Source organism: Alosa pseudoharengus, unplaced genomic scaffold (genome assembly GCF_046254945.1).
Source record: "Alosa pseudoharengus isolate Yale_2024_CS ecotype anadromous, Long Island Sound unplaced genomic scaffold, YU_APseudo_1.1 YU_APseudo_1.1_scf_2, whole genome shotgun sequence".
Taxonomy (NCBI): Eukaryota; Metazoa; Chordata; class Actinopteri; order Clupeiformes; family Clupeidae; genus Alosa; species Alosa pseudoharengus.
In genome coordinates this window covers 25,072,212-25,094,402 of record NW_027468663.1, presented here as the reverse complement: position 1 = coordinate 25,094,402, position 22,191 = coordinate 25,072,212, and the positions used below count along the sequence as shown (strand labels likewise).

At 40.7% G+C, this 22,191-nt stretch overlaps 3 protein-coding genes and 4 non-coding genes across 8 annotated transcripts; 6 read left to right on the top strand and 1 right to left on the bottom strand.

Annotated features, from left to right (window-relative positions):
- Positions 1 to 772: 772 nt before the first annotated feature.
- acadm (acyl-CoA dehydrogenase medium chain) lies at positions 773 to 4,972 on the bottom strand. Its single transcript, XM_076294283.1, has 12 exons — positions 4,894 to 4,972; positions 4,121 to 4,220; positions 3,927 to 4,024; positions 3,740 to 3,809; positions 3,460 to 3,560; positions 3,241 to 3,321; positions 2,986 to 3,116; positions 2,755 to 2,863; positions 2,276 to 2,416; positions 2,033 to 2,128; positions 1,345 to 1,593; positions 773 to 1,233 (listed from the first exon to the last, which is right to left on the bottom strand). Exons 1-12 carry the CDS (start codon positions 4,906 to 4,908, stop codon positions 1,162 to 1,164), a joined length of 1,263 nt encoding a protein of 420 aa, XP_076150398.1. The 5' UTR covers positions 4,909 to 4,972; the 3' UTR covers positions 773 to 1,161.
- Positions 4,973 to 10,988: 6,016 nt separating this feature from the next.
- On the top strand, positions 10,989 to 18,205 carry hectd3 (HECT domain containing 3). Of its 2 annotated transcripts, none has more exons than XM_076294282.1 (21): positions 10,989 to 11,641; positions 12,008 to 12,168; positions 12,403 to 12,495; positions 12,586 to 12,721; positions 13,055 to 13,176; positions 13,443 to 13,556; positions 13,645 to 13,727; positions 13,909 to 14,074; positions 14,192 to 14,273; positions 14,439 to 14,621; positions 14,782 to 14,834; positions 15,105 to 15,169; positions 15,394 to 15,497; positions 15,640 to 15,753; positions 15,842 to 15,931; positions 16,255 to 16,461; positions 16,755 to 16,884; positions 17,009 to 17,083; positions 17,596 to 17,677; positions 17,763 to 17,834; positions 17,981 to 18,205. In XM_076294282.1, exons 1-21 carry the CDS (start codon positions 11,291 to 11,293, stop codon positions 18,063 to 18,065), a joined length of 2,568 nt encoding a protein of 855 aa, XP_076150397.1. In that variant the 5' UTR covers positions 10,989 to 11,290; the 3' UTR covers positions 18,066 to 18,205. The 2 variants fall into 2 exon arrangements, with proteins under 2 accessions (XP_076150397.1, XP_076150396.1); XM_076294281.1 differs by having other exon boundaries at positions 13,645 to 13,733.
- Positions 18,206 to 19,041: 836 nt separating this feature from the next.
- rps8a (ribosomal protein S8a) lies at positions 19,042 to 21,624 on the top strand. The gene is made up of 6 exons (XM_076294280.1): positions 19,042 to 19,100; positions 19,866 to 19,972; positions 20,201 to 20,300; positions 20,598 to 20,773; positions 21,143 to 21,272; positions 21,464 to 21,624. The coding sequence occupies exons 1-6, from the start codon at positions 19,097 to 19,099 to the stop codon at positions 21,571 to 21,573; spliced, it is 627 nt and encodes a 208-aa protein (XP_076150395.1). The 5' UTR covers positions 19,042 to 19,096; the 3' UTR covers positions 21,574 to 21,624.
- LOC143135781 (small nucleolar RNA SNORD46) lies at positions 20,020 to 20,125 on the top strand. Its single transcript, XR_012989212.1, has one exon. It is a non-coding gene; the product is annotated as a small nucleolar RNA SNORD46 (small nucleolar RNA).
- Positions 20,400 to 20,468, top strand: LOC143135780 (small nucleolar RNA SNORD38). Its single transcript, XR_012989211.1, has one exon. It is a non-coding gene; the product is annotated as a small nucleolar RNA SNORD38 (small nucleolar RNA).
- LOC143135779 (small nucleolar RNA SNORD38) lies at positions 20,979 to 21,047 on the top strand. Its single transcript, XR_012989210.1, has one exon. It is a non-coding gene; the product is annotated as a small nucleolar RNA SNORD38 (small nucleolar RNA).
- Positions 21,625 to 21,983: 359 nt separating the features above from the next.
- On the top strand, positions 21,984 to 22,072 carry LOC143135792 (small nucleolar RNA SNORA47). The gene has a single exon (XR_012989224.1). It is a non-coding gene; the product is annotated as a small nucleolar RNA SNORA47 (small nucleolar RNA).
- Positions 22,073 to 22,191: the final 119 nt, after the last annotated feature.

The window sequence follows — 22,191 nt, the reverse complement described above, 5'->3', positions numbered from 1 at the left end:
TCTGAAATGCCATGGCGTCATTACTGTGGTGACAGCTTCTTTGACATTTAACATTATACTGCTCCAACACTCAAAAAATATCAAGGGTGAAGATAAGCAGGCATAAAACAGTGACAAAACAATCTCCTGACAGTTGATCATTAGTTTTCTGTCTTCAAATGTAACTGCTCATGAACAAAAACACTAGCAGATAACTGTGGATGTTTGGTTAACTATGGATGGCGACTTGAAATGAGGTCAGCCTAAATTAAATTAATTTTACAGTTCCAAATGCATTTATGTCGTTGACGATTCAGTTAAAGGGACTCCAGGCAACGTTTTCGTGTTAATTACTCATCTTCGTAAATCAGTATATGGTTAAATGACTCATTACAGGGCGAATGAAGACTCTCTCGCCCGCCCCTACTGCCTGTAGGAAGAATATCCCGCTTGCAAGTTCAGTGTATCCTACCCGCCGACCGAAACAGGATCAATTACATCCTGCATCCACAGCACAGAGGCAGGCTAACTAAATGCTAGCGATTGTTGCAAACCTGTGTATAATGGCAGAGCCAGCGAAAAAGCAGCGAAAACCCTTGACTGAAGATGCAAAGATAAGGAAAAAAGCTTCAGACCGAGCGAAGGGGGAGTTTCGTAGAGAAAAAGCATCAGGCTTGCCTGGTGTCCTTTTAACTCTGAGAGAGAGAGAGAGAGAGAGAGAGACTGACTATTGTTCCATCATCAGATTCATGTTTGTTAGCGTTAGTCATCTGATATATCCAAATAAAAGAGGTGATGTCTGGAATAGATTTATTAAAACAGCATCCATTAATTCCAGTTTTAAATACCTTGGAATAACAAAAAAAGTCAGGACAGCACATACAAATTTGTTCAATTCAAGCTACTGTGACAGGCCACTTGTATTTATATTGACAGACACAAAAAAGAACAAGGCATGTCGACAACTGGCCATACAAATCAAAGATATGGCAAGGACACAGAAAGTGTTTTGTGAGTGTACACATTCACACATATGAGAGAGCAGCCCTGGGAGAGCATAAGGCAATCAGCTTTGAGTCATCCTGAGATGCAGCAACCATTGTTCATAACTACTTTAAACTGTACAAAGGACGTAGCATAGGGTTAAATGACCATCGATGGCCATCATATTCATTCAATCATTCATTTCTTGTATTTTCCCAGGTGTTCTCTTGAGATGATTAATCTCTGGATCTGAGCGGTGCCTTCATAAATCTGTAAAACACAGATGGGTGGTTTAATCAATGTTTCAACATAGCAACAGGGCAAACACATTGAATCATCCTTCATCATTTTTAGAGAAGTTACAATTCTAAAAATTCTAACCTGATAAATTTTGGCATCCCTCATGAGTTTCTCAACTGGATATTCACTATTGAATCCATTTCCACCAAAGATCTGGACAGCATCCGAAGCACACTGGTTGGCAATATCTCCAGCGAAGGCTTTGGCGATGGAGGCATAGTATGTGTTCCTTCGGCCGTTGTCCACCTCCCAGGCAGATCTCTGCCAGCCCATCCTGGCCAGCTCTACTTTCATGGCCATCTCAGCAAGTATGAAGGCCACGGCTTGGTGCTGCAGGGGGAACAGTCTTTAAGAACTGGAAAGGGCACAGCTGACAGCTCATTTAAATCTGGCTTCATCAAAGTCCAGGGTTAAAGAGGACATATGGCCAACACATTGTTTGTAGTACCTGGCAGTCTTTTTTACAACAAAAATCCTAACAGGACTTTAAGAAGTGAAAGAATGAACAGTAAGAGTCATACCAATGTTCTTTTTCATTATTTGGACATGACTCATAACTAAAGAAATAAATATGTGTACATTGAAATTTGAACTAACTATTTTTGTTGTTGTTGTCAAACATACTAATTATATTCCTAAAGGACTGAAACAACATGTACATAATAATAATAATAATAATAATAATAATAATAATAATAATAATGTGATCATTACAAAGCACTGCCACTACAGGGATATCAAAACCACACATATTCTGAGGCCAACATACCTCAGCGATAAACCTGCCGAAGGTCTTCCTCTCCAGACTGTAGTTGGTCGCCTCATCAAGAGCTCTCTGAGCCAGGCCTGTAGCACCAGCAGCCACCTGGACAACAGCAATGTATTTCAACATTTCCTCTAGACAACGGATACATCACTGCACCCAACTATATATTTTCAAAGTACATTTCCAGTATACATCCTGTGTTTTAATTTGTAAAAATTACTGTGGCAGATTATGGGGTTAACTCACTGGAGGCCTTGTCTTATCGAAAGCCCCCATGGCTATCTTGAAGCCAGCGCCTTCACCGATGAGGACGTTCTCCTTAGGTATTCGAACATCCTCGAAGGTGAGGCCCCTGGTGTCGGAGCATCTCTGGCCCATGTTCAATTCCTGTGAAAAAGCATAAGAAAGGATACCTCCTCTCTTAACACGTCTAACAACCCAACACATTTAACATGCACTTACCATGTACTTCTCTCTTCTACCTGTTTCTTCTACCACTTTCTCCTCCTACCACACTTTGACTATTACTTGTCATAATAGCACTCTTATCTTCTAGTAATAGTAATGACCGATGCAGTAGTAAGGTCTCCTCTGCACTGTAGCTTGAAAGTTATTCTCTTACTGTAGGTCACTTTGGATAAAAGCATCTGCTAAATGAATAAATGTAAATGTAATGTAAAGATAGGAGCTCAGAGAAAAAGTACAGATTTCCAGCACTTACTAACCTTCCTTCCAATCTGGATCCCTGGAGTGTCACCATCCAAAATGAAGCCTGTGAAAGCTTTGCTTGCTGGGCATTTAGGGTCAGAGTCAGTCCGGGCCAACAGGAAGTACCTAAATTATATTAAGATCGGTTTAGTATATGATGAAAAATGACATTTGAAATTGTATAAAGTTACGCAAATAACACTTTCATATCTAATGAAAGAGAAATCAGTAATCAGAAATCCACCAACCAGTTAGCTTTCCCTCCATTCGTGATCCACATTTTTTGTCCATTGACAATGTACTCGTCTCCTTTCTTCACAGCACGAGTCTTGATACCTGCCACATCCGAGCCTGCCCCAGGCTCTGTAACACCATATGCCTACCAAAAAAAACCCAACAACATCATACAAAATCATATGAGAGAGAAAGAAAGAAAGAAAGAAAGAAAGAAAGAAAGAAAGAAAGAGAAAGAAAGAGAGAGAGAGAGAGAGACACACACTTACACACATCAGGGGCTCCTCGGTCATCCTACCCAAGTATTTCTTCTTCTGTGCATCATTCCCAGCGATGATAACTGGCATTTGCTGTAAAAGAGAGGAAGCACAAAGGTGACTAGATGCTTTAAGTGTCCACACAGTGAGCTTCAACAAGGTCAACAAAGCAATGTAATGCTAATGGTTGACCACAAAATTACATCAAGATTTAAAGAGACAGTTCCTTACACCAAGCGAGTTTGCCTCAATGGCAGTCTGAACACCTGTGCAGCCATAAGCCAACTCCTCTGTGATAAGGCAGGAGTCAAATATGGTCAGACCCATTCCACCTGTAACCAGAAAGTCCATTAAATCTGTGGAATGACTTTTCCAAGCCAGATATATTAACATTCATTTACAATATTATTTTTTGTGATTATTCAAGTAAACTGTATGTAATTATGTGTGTGTCGTTTAGACACTCATAAGATAAATAAAACAGACTAGTAATCAAATGGTAGATCCATACCACATTCTTCTGGAATATGAGAATTCATCAGACCCAACTCCCACGCTCTTTTGATGATTGGGAAAGGATACTTTAAGGGGGGAATACAGCAGAACATAACCCTTTTCATTCAAGAAACAATCAATAATTGATTAATAATAACTAATCCTGAGTTTCCTGATACACTGAAGAGGTAAAAGAGGCTCACTTCTCCACTTCTGTCATATTCTGCAGCTGCAGGTACAATCTCCTCCCTGGCAAACTTCCTGGCCAATTCTTGAAATTCCTGCTGTTGCTCAGTCAATTCTGATGGAATTTAAAAAGGACATGAGTTATACATTACACAAACCCACACCTGCGCCAATATATTGGTGATATTAATGTTGGTATTTTGTAACATACCAAAAGAGTATCCGCCTTGTGGTGCTCGGGCAGCACTAGCTGCTGCCTGGGCACTGGTGCTCTGGTACCGGAGTCCAGTTCGGACACTTGCCCTCAAAACCTATAAATGAAATGGCAGTCTTATACATCTGTCAGTCACTCATTTGGTAGCAAAGTGTGTCACCTTTTGAAGTGGCAACATTCTATAAACACTCACCTATGTCATACTTGTCATACACTATGTACTTTTCTATAGTTATGTAAGCAATTCCATTTGTGTATGGCTGGTTAACCGTTGTACTGGGTTAAAGGTCCCTGGTCCTGGTCCGGGATTAATGAAATATCTAACTAACTTACTGACATAACGTTATCGTTGCATATCAAGGATGTTCAATCACGGTGACCCTGGGACCACTATTCCGACGAACCCCTGAACTTGACGTCAAGGAGGCTAATCAAAGATCCCTGGTTAAAGTTCCTACAGCAAATGGTAGTATCTACGCTTGATCACATAATAACAACTGCGTTAACACCTGAGAAATATGCTAGTTAACTTAGGCCAGGTTAAGTGTACCAACCTATAGATATATCCTACAGCTACCCTACAGTCAGACAGCTAGCTGGGTTAACGTTAAAGTTAGCTTTCTGAGCCAACGCAGATGTTTAGTGGCTACAGAGACAATGGCGGAATATAGCGACACATAACACATTTGAAGTTGTCTTCGACATGTGTCATTACAGAATCTAAACAACGCTCACCGTACTATTGACGCTTATTTGATATTTGATTTTACCTTGTTCAAAAGCATTTTTGCCGAGTGTCTCTGAGGTCCTGAACAGTGTGGTGATGTTTGTGCGACATAAAAGTATATGTCTGACCAATCACAGGACTGGGTTTTTGTCACGTGTGACTAGCTGACTCTTCACCTACTTTCTAGTTACCTAAGAACATACATTTTTACAGGCATTGAATGAGGCTACTGCGTATTGACATTATTACAGTGCATGAAAATGCACTGTACTGTTCTTCCTGTAGAAACTTCATTCAAACTATGTTACGTAGGTCTTACTTAGGACATGGGTGCTATGTATTTTTCAGCTTTGTAACTTTTATACTTTTTAAACTATTAATTAAAGGTCCAGTATGTAGGAAATAATGGAAAATAAACTGTAACCATTCCAAAAATGATCACCATATGTTGTCAGAGAGTGAGGAAACATGATGAATTAAAGTAATGGCTTATTTGACAACATTACTCTAACCAGTGAAACCCCGTAAAACCCATGAAAAAAAATCAGTTATGGGGCGGAATCTCTTGGAATTTTCGTTTATGTTTTGAACGATTAATTCTAGAATAGCTTATTAATAATGGGCTAGCGCGTCCTCCTATTTGGGTTGCCAAATTAGCAAAGGCCAACTGTCAACAGCTGTCAGTTGTAGTCATGAACGCTTACAAGAGGCAGGCACATTTCCAAAATTAAAACAAGAAACAAATTAAGTGGACATCGGAGGAGCTTGAGATGGTGACGTCTTCGTCAAACTAAGAATATCAAGTCTGACGCAGAGCTGGCCATATTTCTCCACAACAGGTAGCCTATGCTAAACTTCATCTGCATCGCTAACTTCAGCTAAATATGTTACGTTGGTTAGAGAGGTATGTTTTGTTTTCACTGTTTCCGTAATGTGTAGCTGGGTCATGGTTGGAGAAACGTTAAAGCAGCTGCAGGTCAACTAACGTTAGCTAAGTCTTCATTACATCTGGCAACCCAGAAGAGGCTCGCGTCTGGTAGTCTTGAGAACGTTCACCAGTGTTTTGATTTTGGCCTACAGAACGTTCGTTAACAATCCTACAAATCGCACCTTTAAAAACTAATCAAAATTTCCCCATTGACTTAACATTATGATTATGACATCACAATACGGCCGTTAAGCAATTAGAATCCTATGGCAGGTGTTCAGGCCACCTGTATCAACTGCCAGTCTGAGGCTTTAAAGTGCGTATGTCAGGTTAAAAAACATTTTTGACAAATGAAGGGACATGAAGCAAGATAGTAGTGAGTAGTGATTTTTCTTGAAAAATCTACTTTAAATACAATAGAACAATATTTACAGTTATTTTTATAACTGAATTTATGAACATTCCAAGAAACATTGGAATGTTCATAAAGACACAATGATGGCCATGTAATGGCCATGATTTACCTAAATTTTGTAGCCTATTCGTCTTTACTTTGTCCCTGCAAGTCAGGCTCATGCTTATGAACCACTGGTAAGAACATGTTTGGCCTTATCAATGTAAAAGAAAATGCAGTTAAAACCCATTCTCCCCTAAGCTCAACTTTGCTGGACTCCCTCTTATGAGGTCATCGCTGTGTCTGGAATGTTCATAAATTCAGTTATAAAAAGAACTGTAAATATTGTTCTATTGTATTTAAAGTTGATTTTTCAAGAAAAATCCCTACTCACTACTATCTTGCTTCATGTCCCTTCATTTGTCAAAAAATGTTTTTAACCTGACATACGCACTTTAAGCATACAAACTGGCCCTATTAAGACTACACATCCTGTTCAACTGCTTCCTCTGCCAAAAACTGTTTCAAAATAAAAGTCCTCACTACAATATTTCACTGTTAAACAATTTAACCCTTTAAACTACTGAACTTTTTAACTGTTCAGCCATTGTAACTGTTACTTGTCATCAACTATGACTCCCACCCACTGTAGCTAGTTAGCATAGTTAGCATGTTAGCATTGCTAACATTATTAGCATTTTTAGCAAAACTGCTAAAAATGATTAGCTAATGCTAGTTAGCATAGTTAGCATAATTGCTAAAAATAATTAGCTAAGTTAGCTAAGTCACATGGTTAGCATAGTTAGCATGCTAGCATGCTGGTTAGCATAGTTAGCATAACTGCTAAAAATTATTAGCGAAGTTAGCTAAGTCACATGGTTAGCATAGTTAGCATGCTAGCATGTTAACATGCTAGTTAGCATAGTTAGCATAACTGTTAAAAATGATTAGCAAAGTTAGCTAAGTCACATGGTTAGCATAATTAGCATGTTAGCATGCTAGTTAGTATAGTTAGCATAACTAATAAAAATTATTAGCTAGGTTAGCTAAGTCATATGGTTAGCATAGTTAACATTTTAACATTGTTAGCATGCTAGTTAGCATAGTTACTTGGTTAACATTATTATCTTTGTTAACATAGTTAGCATAACTGCTAGCAAACATTGGAGCCATTCCAACTGTTAGTTATCGTCAACTATCTGCCTAAATAATTTAACCATTTCAATTATCAACCTATTTAACTGTTCAGTCATTCCAACTATATTAAACCTTATCTACCAAGCAAATAATTTAACCATATGAACTCATCATATTTTTACATTTTCATGCACTGTATTTCCTTCAGGAAATGCTTTTCTAGTTTAGTTTGATGGTGTCATTCAAAACGAATTTATCCGCACCGGGCATTTAGTGAGACTCTCGCATGGTTGAGAGAGGTGGCAGGGGGGGCAACCAATCTGCTCTCACATCCATAATCCATTAGGCTATGTTTTCTTAATCCGCTTTGACTGTATATGAGCCTTATGGTAACTACAGACGCATCCTCTATAGCTTTCCCTAAATGAGGCATACAAAATATTTACCCCCAAAAGTGCAATGCACACTGTTGACAAGTTGGTTGTGGTCTTTTTAAGATTATTTTGTTAGGCTGCAGTTTTATTTTCTTCAAATAGGTTTAATAGGCGATCACAGAGCTTTTGATATGCCTTGTGGACCAAATGCAAAGTTTGTCAAAAAGCCAAGTTTTCACACATGAATAATGGGTATGTGGCATGTTGGAGTATTGAGCTGACTCATCAATGTTTGTGCTTGAGGTCCTGCCCATGGTGTCAAATTAGGAAACTGACTTTGTCTAGTTATTAAATTAGCTTAAGTTAGACCAATAACAGAAAAAGAGAAGAAAAAGAAGAACTTTCATACCTCTGTGCAATGTGAAATAGGTCCTATTCTTAAGAGTGCAAATAGCTCTCATGCAGTTGCCATATCTGTACTTCAAGTTCAAGTTTATTGTCATGCACTCATAAAATTATTTATCAGTAATGAAATGTCATATGCTCAAGAATCAGCTCAACTTTAAAGAATAAATTAAATAGAAGTAATTAAAAGGGTATATTAATTGCTAATTAAACAAGAAGTGGGTAAGTATTAAGGGGAAAAGATAAGAGAAGATAAAAGACAAAAAGTATCAAGTGCAAAAAAACACTGAAGAGGTGTGATGTTGAAGACATAGGAAGAATATGGCAGTTCAGCATCCTGTAGATAGAAACTGTCTGCTGGTACAGGTCCGAATGCGTTTGTACCTTTTACAAGTTGTAGGAGGGTGAAGAGAAGGTTCTTGATAACTCAGTCCTTATAAGTAAGTAAGTCTACTCTTTTGATCCCGTGAGGGAAATTTGTCTCTGCATTTATCCCAATCCGTGAATTAGTGAAACACACAGCACACAGTGAGGTGAAGCACACTAATCCCGGCGCAGTGAGCTGCCTACAACAGCGGCACTCGGGGAGCAGTGAGGGGTTAGGTGCCTTGCCATCATTTATATTGACATATTTATGAAAAATTAAGATAAATATCGCTTCTGCTCCTTGCTTAACATCATACCATGATATAAATTGCAAGCCATACCACCCAGCCCTAAAACAATATCTTTCCTTGACAAGACTGTGAGTAATAAAGCCTAGAATTCAAGAGCTCACATCACACAATTAAAAAATTATCTTTTCCTCTTGATACTTTCATGCTGGATCCTGCACCTGTCCAACTTTGGCCTGGGATGTCCGTGGCCCTATACACTTCTACTAATCCTAGATTTTGCCATTAAACTATAAGACTATACTGAAAAACTGTTTCACAATGTGTTTTCACTCCACAAATTAATGTGGTGTGTGCATCGACACCAACAGACCTCCATCGGGTTGTTCACTGGCTATTCAACAACCACCACCATGCCCGCCACCCCCAAATTGATTTAGTGTGTGCATCGACACCAACAGATCTCCATTGACCCCCCCCCCCCCCCAACACACACAAACACATTATTTTTTTACTGCAGGTTTGAAAGGGCCAGTTTTATCTCACCCAGTCCAACTGCTACTCCCTCCATCCCTCTGCACCCTACCCTCGCTCAATAAGGATGTGAGGATCAGGAAAGACAGTGGGTGCATCTCATTTCTCTATTTGTCCATCCTCCCTCACTCCCTTCCTTCCTTCTGGCCTAGACCCTCCTCCTAATCTTGTGAAGGAAACGAGGAAGGAATGAAGGGATGATGGAAGATTCAAGAGACAGATATGATGTCTTTGTCTTTTTGACCCACTTTTTGATCCTGATAATGATAGCCTGACGTAGCCATACTGAAATTTCTATTTAGATTTATATTTCCCAACCTCAAATCTTGTGGGCAGGGTTACATTCTGGCTGGCTTCCAGGCTATGATAATGAGGTAATACTTAGTTCTCGAGACATGAATTCTTATTTAAACACAGCATGTTAACAAAACAGACAATCTTTTTGTTAAAGTTGATGGTAGTTGATAATGATTTCAGCATGTGCAGATCTTTTCTTGGTCTATCTAGTCATTTATTGTCGGTCATATCGCTAAAACTTGTTTTAAACCAAAAGTTGACAGGCATGCAGGAATAGGAGGGAACTTTTCACCTTGGCGGCTTGGGCCAATGATCGCACATTCTGGCTGAAAATGCTCTGCATGTGCACTTCTGCTTCCTTGAGTATCGACCCTCTCTCCTCTCCCCTCGTTCCTCATCTTCTCTGATAGCAATTAGACAAATGAGACATCCTTAATGACGTCGAGCTTTGAACGATTTCCAGGGCACGAGCCGGAGGACAGAAGACGCATGGAAATAGCATGATCTGCATCCAGTGTCTTCCCATCCTGACTGAAAGCCTGCTGATGAACTGAATCCTATTTTCACTATTTCCACTAATTCATATTTCCCCAAGAAACCCACAAGCTCCATCACAGGACTGAATGAATACAGGCCTGCCAGTCTGTCATGAAGTCTTTTAAACCACTAGTGTTGTTGGCCCACCTGAGGAGCATCAGGACACCTGCTGGGCCCCTAGCTTGCTTATCAGGCAAACAGGTCAGTGGAAATTTGCAAACCACACTAGACATCGGACTCATCTGTGATGAGAGGTTGAACCGCCGGTGTTCTAACAATTTGGAGCTAAACATGCTCAAGACTGTGGAGATGACACTGAACTTAGGAGACACTCAGCACAACCTCCCCTACAGCCTATACCCAATAACTGGTGTTGTTAACTGTAGATCTTCTGGGAACTGAAATGGAAGACATCCGAGGACATCACCCACATTCTCAAAAAGGAGGGTGCTTCCTGCTACAACTCAAGAAGTAGTCTGATCTGCAATGAGTCTGTAGGCTACTAGTCTACTGTGTGATTCAGAGGGGGGGGGGGGGTGCTTGACATTTGAATGACTTATGGTAGCCTAATGATTCATATTCAAATCGCAGTGGTCTCTTAATTTTGAATAACTGCAGTTTTGACATTCAAAAAACAAATTTTGACATTTGAAAAAGCAATTATGTTTTGATGAGGCCCCTCTAAACACATTTCATGTTATAGCCTAGTTTCTAGTCGGCCAGATCGCATATATGGACCACCTAATGTAATGAACAGACTAGAATGAACACTGTTCTGCGAATCAGGTCCACTGTTGTGTAACGGGGCCTAGCCGTACAAAAACATATTTCCATTCCATTGCAAATGACGAAGGAACTGCGGAGCCTAAATAAGGAAGGACAACGCGTCAACGAGACACATGGGCGGAACTACGGGGCTGGGCTGAGTGCCCTTTAGACCGGCTGAGCTGAGCACGGCTCGATTTGCAAACTAACAAGGCATTTCTCTGTCAAATCCTATGACTACAACAACCGGGTTGGCGTAAAACGCCGAATAGGTAATTTTTCCACGTTCTGTCCTCTGGTATTTGTTTAGTTAAATAACGGACGGGGTTGACAAAACGGTCCACAACAAAAGAGTGATGTTAGGTAGGTGACGCTTGTAAAATTGTGTGCTGACAGTGAAGTTGAACACTCTAGCTACAGCTAGCTAACAAGCTAGCACAACAAATACGCAAGAAATGACACCAGGCGACAACCCCCACGTCTTGTTGGGTAGGATTAGGTTTCTCAACGAATGCGTAAGATGTTTTAGAAAGAGCGAGCCTCTCCCAGAATGTTTATGTTTCGTTCCTAAAGAAGTGTGCTACAAAATATGCAAGGATTCATCATCAACCTCGTCGGTGTCGTCTTCCTCAACACCTGGAAACTCATCTGGGAAAACACTGATCTCTGTTTGGGAGAGTCCTTATCAATCTCCACACAGTAAGAAATTATGTAAATGTAACATTGAACCAAAAAAGGGAACGTGTATCCGAACAACTGGAGAAGAGTACTGTAACAGTCATGGTCTCTGGGTCAAAATAAGCAAGGTAAGTTCAAATGCTTAGCCTATTTAGACTAACATTGCTGTAGCTGCTAAATCTAAAAACAATGTTCTGTGGAGGTTATAGTTAAAAATCTGACGGTGTAATGTATTTCAAAGTTAATTAAAAACATCATTTTTTAAAGACCACATGGTCATCTGGTTCTTATGTTTGTCATGTCTTTACGATGTTGATTAAAACTGTAACGTTATCTATGCAAGTCAATATGCATATGTCTCACTCCGATTTGACTAGGCATTGACATGTCACTTGGGTGCTCATAGTCTAAACATTTATGTTGATTGTGTCACACAACGTGCATACTTCATCCATCTCATTCTGTAATGGTTCTACTCCCCCATGTCAATGAAGGAACAACTGGAGGAATATCGCAGTGGAGTAGATGTGGAAGAGGGCTGGATCCTTGTGTGTAAGCACACTGAAGGTGGAGACAGGCTGGTGCCGGTTGAATCACCTGACACAATCAGCAGACAGCAGCAGCTTTTTGGTTATGACCATAAACCCTGCAACAGGTGTGGTTAAATCCTCCTTCACTTAAACAACTCTATATGAACATTGCGCTAAAATTAAGCACAGTGATTGGTCTCAGTACAGACGCTGAGAAAAGAAGAAACTAAAAAGGAAACAAATTCAAAAGACAAGAAAAGCATTGTCTTATAGACTAGTGATAGTCTTGTCAAGACCTTAGGTGTGGTATAACTCCAATCCACAGGCTTTACTCTGTCTGTGTTCTCTGTATCTCTTAGGTGGGAGCAGGTGGTGGACATTGAGAACGCCTTGTATTTGGGAACCAAGCCCAAGGTGGCAGAGCAAGATGAGGCTGCCACACAGAAACTCAGGTGAGTAGAGCTGAATACCACCAGACCACTAGACAGCCAATCAAGTTCTTAAAAGAGCTCCTCAAAGAAATTGTCTTTGCCATCTTACAGGTATGTGCCACCGACATGGACTTACGAATGTGATGAGGACCTGGTCCACTACTTCTATGAACACATTGGGAAGGAGGATGAGAACCTGGGCAGTGTGAAGCAGTGTGTTACCAGCATTGATGTCTCCTCGTGCTCTGTGAGTCAAGGCCTTTTCAGAGTTTAATTATATGCTCTCTAACATTCTGTTTCTGTTAGCCAAGTCTTTTTTTTTGTTTGAAGACATTATACACCACAGTGTATTTTATAACAGTTGTTATATTATTGTAATTATGAAAAAGGTGACATATCACAAGATAATAGGCAAACTCTTTTATGTCTACACTGTTACAGTGTAGGGGCAGTATAAGAGCTATACAGGCCCCACACCTTTCCATATCATGGCCTGACAGTCTGTAACTTACTATCGTACTACTGTTGCTATCATAGCCAGGTAACATTGACAACGTTTCATGTCCCCCCCCCCTCCCAGGAGGACCCCAGTGGTGGAGCCAGTTGTCTAACAGATGGGGACAATGAGACCTACTGGGAGAGTGACGGCATGCAGGGCCAACACTGGATCCGTCTACATATGAAGAGAGGCACTGTGGTCAAGTAAGCCTTATCACACACCCATAGACCAGTGCAACGACAAATGCCTTTTCAGCTATTGGTATAAAGATATAAATGCCTTGGTAGCTCTAATCTACTTTGCTCTGTACATGCAACGTTTCTTTAGATTTGTGACTTGGCTATTCCTAACTGGTATCTGTATTCCTTAGTATTACAAACAGTTTATGAAAGATGATTGGATTATGTTGTATGATCTTTGCATTTATTTAGTGACCGGCTCACATGAAATGTTTTTTTTTTGTGTCTAGTAAGTTGATGCTGACAGTAGATTCAACCGATGACAACTATATGCCAAAAAGAGTGACTGTGTTTGGGGGTGAAGCAGAAAATCTGAAGAAGTACAGTGATGTTACCATAGATGAGTAAGTTTGGCTTTCTTTTGTGAAAGATGCCGAAGACAAATTGGTTAGCAGCTTACGTGGTAAACATAATTTAATTTTTTTCTTCTAGGAATCTAATTGGTGAGGTTTGCGTGCTGGAAGATATGACAACACACGTGCCAGTTATCGAAATCCGAATTGAGGAATGCAGAGGTAACGGCACGTGACTTTTTTTTCTCTACATTTCTCATATATACATTGTGCACATTTCTCATATATACATTGTGCACATTTCTCATATATACATTGTGCACATTTCTGTGCTATGATACTAAGCTAGCCTTTGTGTGCATCCTTTACTTACGCAAAATATATCATTTGTTTCAAATTTCAGATGATGGCATTGATGTCAGGATCCGGGGCTTGAAGATTAAGTCATCCTGTGAGCGAGATTTGGGCCTGAGTGCTGATGTCTTCCAGTCGTTTAACCTGGTGCGTTACCCCCGTCTGGAGGGCACCCCCCCAGAGATCCTGTACCGCCGCGCACTCATCATCCAGAGGTAACCTGTCAGTTTTTGAAATAGGCAGAAAATGTCCACTTTCATCCATAATTGAAGGAGAGTTTGGAAAGCTTAATTGTCATGTGATGGTTGAATAATAAAGTTCTCTGTTTGTAGATTCATTTCTCTGCTGGACAGTCTCCTGCCCCATCTGGTGCCAGCCTGGGACTACAGTCTGGGTACCTTCAACCAAATCAAGGTGATCAAAAGCACTGTACCACAAAGATGTACAGCCTTTGTGTCAGTCGATCAACTGATTGCACACATGTAATTAAAAATGAGTTTTATGTGGTGCTGCTGCATTATGCCTGACATGCCTCCTGACCTGCAGTATTAACCCCTGGTCTGTGCTGTCCCCTTCCAGAACATAAAGCAGTTCCTACTGCTGTCCAAGCGCCGCTGTGCGCTCATCAGCCAGTGCCTGAAGGACTCTGAGACCAACAAGCCCAACTTCATGCCTCGCCTGTACATCAACCGTCGGCTAGCCATGGAGCACCGTGACAACCCCTCCCTGGACCCCACCTGCAAAAACGCAGTCTTCACTCAGGTGCTGTCTCAGAAGAGCCGCGATTTTTACTTTTTACATAGTGTGGAATATGAAGGCATAATGCACTCAGTATTGGGTCTTCAAAAACCCAACTGTGCTTCAGATTATAAACCTTTTGGGGGTTTTTGTTTACTGTTGTGTTTGCCTTTTGGTTCTTTAGGTGTATGAAGGTCTGAAGCCATCAGATAAATTTGAGAAGACGCTGGACTATAGGTAGTCTTTCTCTTCAAATGAAAAAGAGTTATGTTTACTGTTGCCTAAAAGAATGTATTAAAAGTAATTCACTTACAGTAATAACTCGATTAACAGAATGTCAATAATACAGTGGTTAGAGAAAAAACATCTTTCTCTTGTGTATGTTGACATAATTTGTCACTATCTGACAAAACTCACACAATCATGTCTATGTATCAAGAGTCAAAGGTGGCCATAGTGGCAAATACCATGTTTGCGGTGACAGTAGTATTCTTCTGAACCCTTTAGGTGGCCTGCACGATACGACCAATGGTGGGAATGCAAATTCATCGCAGAGGGCATTATTGATCAAGGTGACCTATTTGTGCATTTAACCGAACATCATCACTTAATTGATGTCTGAATGGACGTTTATTCCTAGAAGACAGGGGGCATTCAGTTTAAATCGATAACAGATGTAAAATAGCCTTTTTGGCTAATTCTGGCATATTTACATTTCATGTTGATTAATGTGCAATGTCCATATCAAATAAATCTTAAATGAGATGATGATGATGATGCAAATTCTCTTTGTTAGGTGGAGGATTCCGGGACAGCTTGGCAGATATGTCTGAGGAGCTGTGCCCCAGTTCAGCTGACTGCCCCATGCCTCTACCATTCTTCAACAGAACCTCCAACCAGGTAGCGCTTGTTGTCTGTCTCACTGGGCCGACTCTTGTTCACCTCCACTCCGTGTCTTTTTCTGCCATGGTTATCCTCCATGTCTCTTTGGCGTTGTTCGGGGACTGACTCTTTGCCTTCTTGCTGCCTCTTCTCATTACAGGGCACAGGGGAGGCCAGAGATTTCTACGTGCCCAACCCTTCCTGCAGGGAATTCCATAAGTACGAATGGATAGGCCAACTGATGGGAGCAGCTCTGAGAGGGAAAGACTTCCTGGTTAGCATGAGAACAATATGAATGACATGTTTTATTTGTTTGTCTTCTGTGTCATGAACACCCACGCTATTATGGGTTGTGCTCACAGGTCCTGGCTCTTCCTGGACTGGTATGGAAGCAGTTGACGGGAGAGGAGGTCAGCTGGACCAAAGACTTCCCAGCAGTAGACTCTGTACTGGTGAGCAACTTTCTGATTTGTGGCCCTTATCTGAATGATGGGCAAAGTTTTTAAGTCTATCTAAAGCTTATCTAGTAACTAGGCAAAATCAATTTGTTAATTGGACACCATGGGCAAGACAATGAAACGCAAGCGTTGGTGAGTCAGATCAATGCTCCCACATGCCACACAACAGCTATAGTTAGCTTGTTGATGGACCTTGCACTTTGCCCATCATTTAAATGATGGCCCTTGGGCACTGTTCCCCTGCAACCAACGACAGTGACATTAGCAATTCATGATTACATGAGCAATACTGATTTTTGCTTTCTCTCTGCACATAGGTGAAGTTATTGGAGGCTATGGAGCACATGGACAAGGCGACATTTGACTTCAAGTTTGGCCAGGAGCTAGTGTACACCACGCCACTCAGTGATGGCCGGCTGGGCGAGCTCATCCCTGGGGGCAGTGAGGTGGTGGTCACCTATGAGGACCGCATGGAGTTCATCCGGCTCGTGCAGAAAGCACGGCTGGAGGAGAGCCGAGAGCAGGTAACCTTACTACGGCGATCGGCAACGCTCGTGCTGATTCGTCCCCCTGCAGAGCTTTTGTGTGTTTGAGAGATGTTTGTAAAGACACTCTTCGACTCAAAAGCCCAGTGTTATGTTTGTACAATACACACATAGGAATCAATGACTGCATGTTATATTTTTTGTGAGTTGATGCATTAAAAATTAATATTAATTTTGATTTTGTTTCATAAGAGTAGGTTTAATATCTAGGATTCCTCTGTATTTTTGCCCTGTCCACACATAATTTGTCTTTGTGTGTACTTGTATTGCAGATAGCTGCCATGCGGGCTGGGTTGGTGAAGGTCGTACCACAGGCTGTGCTAGACCTTTTGACCTGGCAGGAGGCAGAAAAGAAAGTTTGTGGAGATCCTGAGATCACGGTGGAGGCTCTCAAACGCTTAAGTGAGTTGCACCTTGCTGTTTTTTGACAGAGATAATTGCCAAATATATTTGTCTCCCAGTGTTTTTGTTAATATTGTATATGTACTCTGTTTACACTAGCACGTTGTTTTGTTTTTATCCTTAGCTCGATATGAGGACCTTGAACAGACAGATGTCCGTGTACAGTACTTGTGGGAAGCTCTCACAAACTTCACAAATGGTAAGCTAAGAACTGTTTTACTAGTAGTCTTTAAGTAGACATTCCGTGACCTAGTTTTAACTACTAACAATAGAGTTAACCCACCTTGTACACCTATCAATGGTCAATAATCGATTGATTATCGAATGCTGTCCTTTTTGTAACTGGATAAAACCAGAGCCGTATATAGAGAAAGTTTGGCAAACAAGGGAATCGAATGGACGCCTTGTTGGATACCAATATATCTGTAAGGGCCTTTTACATATTGACAAATGTTGATGATAACATTTATATGCCTGTTATAATGGTGAAAATAACCCATTTATTTCAACATAGCATATCCGCCCCATAGGGTTGTGCTGTAGTTACACTGTAGAGTAATCTGACATTGGTATCCAACATGGCGGAGTTGCCCAAACTCTGTCTATATAGGGCTCTGTATAAAACTGGTCCGCCCATGATAAATCATGTCTGTTCCATTGTAGACATAGCAGAGACTGTATTCAATATGCACTGTTTATTTTTGCTCACAGAGGACCGTAGCAGGTTCCTGCGGTTTGTCACCGGTAGAAGCCGTCTTCCTGCTCCAATCTACATATTTCCTGATAAACAAGGGTACGTTTGCATTTGTTATCTGAATAAAAGGATTTTGTGATCAGCTATACTTTCCTTTTCTAATTTTACGAATTTAAATGTTTAGGTCTGAAACTACAGATGCTCTGCCACAGTCTTCTACTTGTTCTAGCACCCTTTACTTACCGAATTACCCAAGGTAAGATGACATTCTTCTCATGTAGACACAGCACGGGATTATTTGTTAGTGTAGTGTAAATGTATTACTGTTAAAGCAGACCTCTGTCTAAAACGAAGTATCTTAATTATTAGCCGTAATGGATTTTCTGCTCCATCTCTTTCCAGTGCTAAGGTCTGTGAGGAGAAGCTACGCTATGCTGCTTACAACTGTGTTGCCATAGACACAGACATGAGCCCATGGGAAGAGTGACTTGGCTGAACCATGTTTACACAAGTTTTTCACACCTGGGTTTTTGCATATCCAGCAGTAGTATCACCTCATTAACAAAACAAAACTATGTCTACAATATTGCCACTTTCAAATGTGTAAATAAAGAGAATATGTCTTAATTTGTAGTTGTCTGTCTGGTTGTATAACAATTAATAGGCTACTTAATGCTTTATGATCCAGATACTATAATTCAACGTACGTTTTTTCTACCAGTATGCAACATAATGCAGTTGTGAAAGTGAGGCTTTGGTTGGTCCAGGCAATTAGCGCATGTCATGCTGAATTTATTAAACATGCAATTAACATTTTTGCTGGGTGTACACTGGTCATGGCATTTCTGGAATATCTTGGAATTTTAAAGTCTAATTCAGACATAGAAACAGGGGATTTTATCATTAAGTCAAATGTTGTAAGTAAATGCAAACGTTTGCACGTTGTTTGCATTTATCATGAATAATACAAAAAACGTTTTCCATTTATTGTAGGTACATGTTGGGTCGGGGAGGTAGGGAACATGTGACAACAGTTCTGGCTAGATACCAGAGGTGGAAAAATCTAGCTTCACTCAGAAAGTAAAAGTCCTACCACATACTGGTTCCAGCCATTCACTTAAACCAGCTGATTTTAATTAGTACAGCTCTTTAGACAGATACATTGGATAATTAGTGAGATCGCCTATCTTAGCCTACACAGGTAGAACCAATACACGGTATACTTCCTGCTGTCCTACCCAATACCCAAACGCATCAATGCTTATTACTTGATCCTGTCATTACACAATCAGTGAAGTCGTATGGTACCTGTCAGCACTTCTGAAATTGCTGAAAATAAGGCAATATTACTATGTGTTTTGTGTTGAGTTAAAAAGTCACCAATGTACACTTTTAACAGATCCTCAGCTGATCTATCGAGTGCTGATGAAACAAAGTCTCGTGTTTTCTCGCGGTGTGTCGTTCCTTGAAACTTGCCCATGAGCCCTTGCGATTTCTCTTTCTAGCCGGCGCCTGAGAATGGGTACGTGTTTTCGCTGCCAGGAGGTGCATTCAATCCATCTCCATCTAATACTTCTGAGTCAAATTGTACTTATTGTATTTTTGTTAAGATTTGCGTAGTCTAATGTTAGGTGTTCTGAAGGAATATTGAGCGATGAAACCAGTTTGTCTTTTATTTTTGTTTGATAAGCTTCCGTGCTAGTAATTGCTGACATGTTTCAAGATGGCTGCTCTCATGGGGTACATAGTTTTGATTGTGCTTTTCCTCTTAGATGTGTAAATTGTGCTGTAGTAATGTGTTACTAATTGCTGTAGTAGAAACTGTCAAATTCTAACTGGCGGCTTTTTTTTTTCTAGTCCGTTGAACATCTGAATTTACCAGCTCAAGATATTGTAACCTATCAGCGTAGCTAACATTAGATGGCTAGCTAACGTGACACCACGTTTTCAGAGAAATCGAGTAGTTTTTTTATGCAGTCTGAGCTCATTTTTGTTAAGAACTATACAAACGTGGAATGCAGTTTAGAGTCAGCTGATATGACGTGTTACTTGTGATTGGAAGGTAATTTCCACTGGCTAATGTTTCTCCTCCGAGGCTAGTGTGGAGTATAGCTAAAGTTGATAGTGGTAAACTGATGCTATGCTTGAGTGTATGATGATTCTCATTGCGGAATCCGATGATACTGTGCGGATAACACCTTGGAGAACTGACCACTCAAGCTCGTGAAGTAGTGTACTGGTGTATGGTGTCGTTAGCATTGCTCATTATACCTATGTTTCTCTCTAGGTATCTCACGGGACAACTGGCACAAACGCCGTAAGACCGGTGGCAAACGCAAGCCCGTCCACAAGAAGAGGAAGTATGAACTCGGACGTCCTCCCGCAAACACAAAGGTAAATCTCTACACGTGCAACAGCCTTATCGTGAGGTCTTCCTTGATGGTGTGGGTGATGAGAACACGTCCTTAGGTTGGTCTATTTTGGTCGTTTTGGTCAAAGTTTTGGACCTTCCCATGCTAGGATTCGTCATAGTTACACTGACACATGGTCATGGATATATTATGGTCATTTGTTTTTCCAAATGAGAAGCATGCCGTTTTAACAGAGCTTGTTCTCATCTAGATTGGAGCTCGCCGCATCCACACGGTGAGGGTCCGTGGAGGGAACAAGAAATACCGTGCTCTGAGGTTGGATGTCGGCAACTTCTCATGGGGCTCAGAATGTAAGTGATGCTTCTTGCCATGTGTCTGCTGAGGCTTATTGGTCTGCCATTGATGAGGCCTCTTGCTTGCTGAGGTCATGCTTAAAAAAAAGAAATGTCTTTCGATGATGAAAAACCTTTTACCAGTTCTGCTACTGAATTTTAGTGATGAGTTTTAGGGCTGAGAAAGACAATCTGGAACGTTTAAAGCATTAGTTCTGAGTGCATGCTTGTTTGGGTCAATGTTGTATACCTTGTGATCACATTTTAAGTCCGCTTGGTGTCAAAGTCTTATGTCCTCAAACTTTCACCCTTCAGGCTGCACCCGCAAGACCAGGATCATTGATGTGGTGTACAATGCTTCCAACAATGAGCTGGTGAGAACCAAGACTCTTGTGAAGAACTGCATCATCCTTGTGGACAGCACTCCTTTCAGGCAGTGGTACGAGTCCCACTATGTCACTCCTCTTGGACGCAAGAAGGGTGCCAAACTGGTATGTGCTTTATGGCCTATATAAACCTGACGTTGCTGCTGTTAGTGTTGTGGGATGCAGTGTGGTTAAGCCAGTATGCCCAGTAGCATCTATATAATTTGTGGTGCCATTTTGAGTTCTGTCCAAGGCTGCATTTGTGCCCGTCTTGCTGTAATCAAACTGGCATTTGGTTATGAGCTGCTTCTGGGGCATGCTGGGAAATGTCTTTCAATGATGAAAAACCTTTTACCAGTTCTGCTACTGAATATTAGTGATGAGTTTTAGGGCTGAGAAAGACTAAATTGGCGCATGGGATCATGCCAATTGTAGTTTTGTGATACTTTTGCTACTTTTAATGACATTGGCTTTTTAAAAATGCATCTTTTGTAGAGTCCTGAGGAGGAGGAGATCCTTAACAAGAAGCGATCCAAGAAGACCCAGAAAAAATATGACACACGCAAGAAAACGTGCAAAATCAGTCCCCTCTTGGATGAGCAGTTCCAGCAGGGCAAACTGCTTGGTAAGTTGTAGCTATGACTGGCATAGGACTCTTTTGTCTTTCACATGATGATATCTTAACCAGTTCTGCTACTGATTACCAGTGATGAGCCTATTACATATCTGATAAAGATGTACAAAAATCACTGTAGCGTAATGTAAAGCTTTTAAGATTTTAACTTGGGATTCTATTTTTTGTTTCTCACTATTCAGCTTGCATTGCCTCAAGACCTGGACAGTGCGGCAGAGCTGATGGCTACGTCTTGGAAGGTAAAGAGCTGGAGTTCTACCTGAGGAAGATCAAGGCCAAGAAAGGCAAATAAATGTACAGCCCTGTTTGATACTGCTACCATTAAAAAAAGAGAAGAAAATTATCTGGTATTTGTGTGCCTTTTGTACTGCATTGCTATACAGAGGTGGGTTTTAAGTCGGATATATAAACAGGAAGGCTTATCAAGTAGTCTAATTGCAGAGTTGTGGAAGTCCGGCTTCAGCATCCTGCCTTCTGTTAGTGCACTTAATACAGCTGATTTTAATAATTACCTGATTTAACTGGCTGAGGACGCGTGCCAGTTAAAATCAGCTGGTTTAGTAAACAGTTACAACAAATGTGGTGGGACTCATTTTTTTTTTGTGTAGTTGGACATTTATACCTTTCCTTGGGATGGGAGATGTAGTAATTATGTTTTGGTGGCACCCAAGTTGCAGCTTTCTTCGTTACACCCTGATTGAAAGGAGGATTGAGAAAGTTTGGCAGTTGCATACGTGCTGCTGAAACTGGTTATTACCTCCTAGATTAATGACTTAACATCACAACAGTAGCCTACCTGAATTTTATATCCGGAGTATGCCTGGTGTTTGGTCTACACGTTTAACCCATTAAATATATCTATTTTACCTTGAGTTTTTGACGTTTTTATTCATGAAGTTTACTCTGCTTA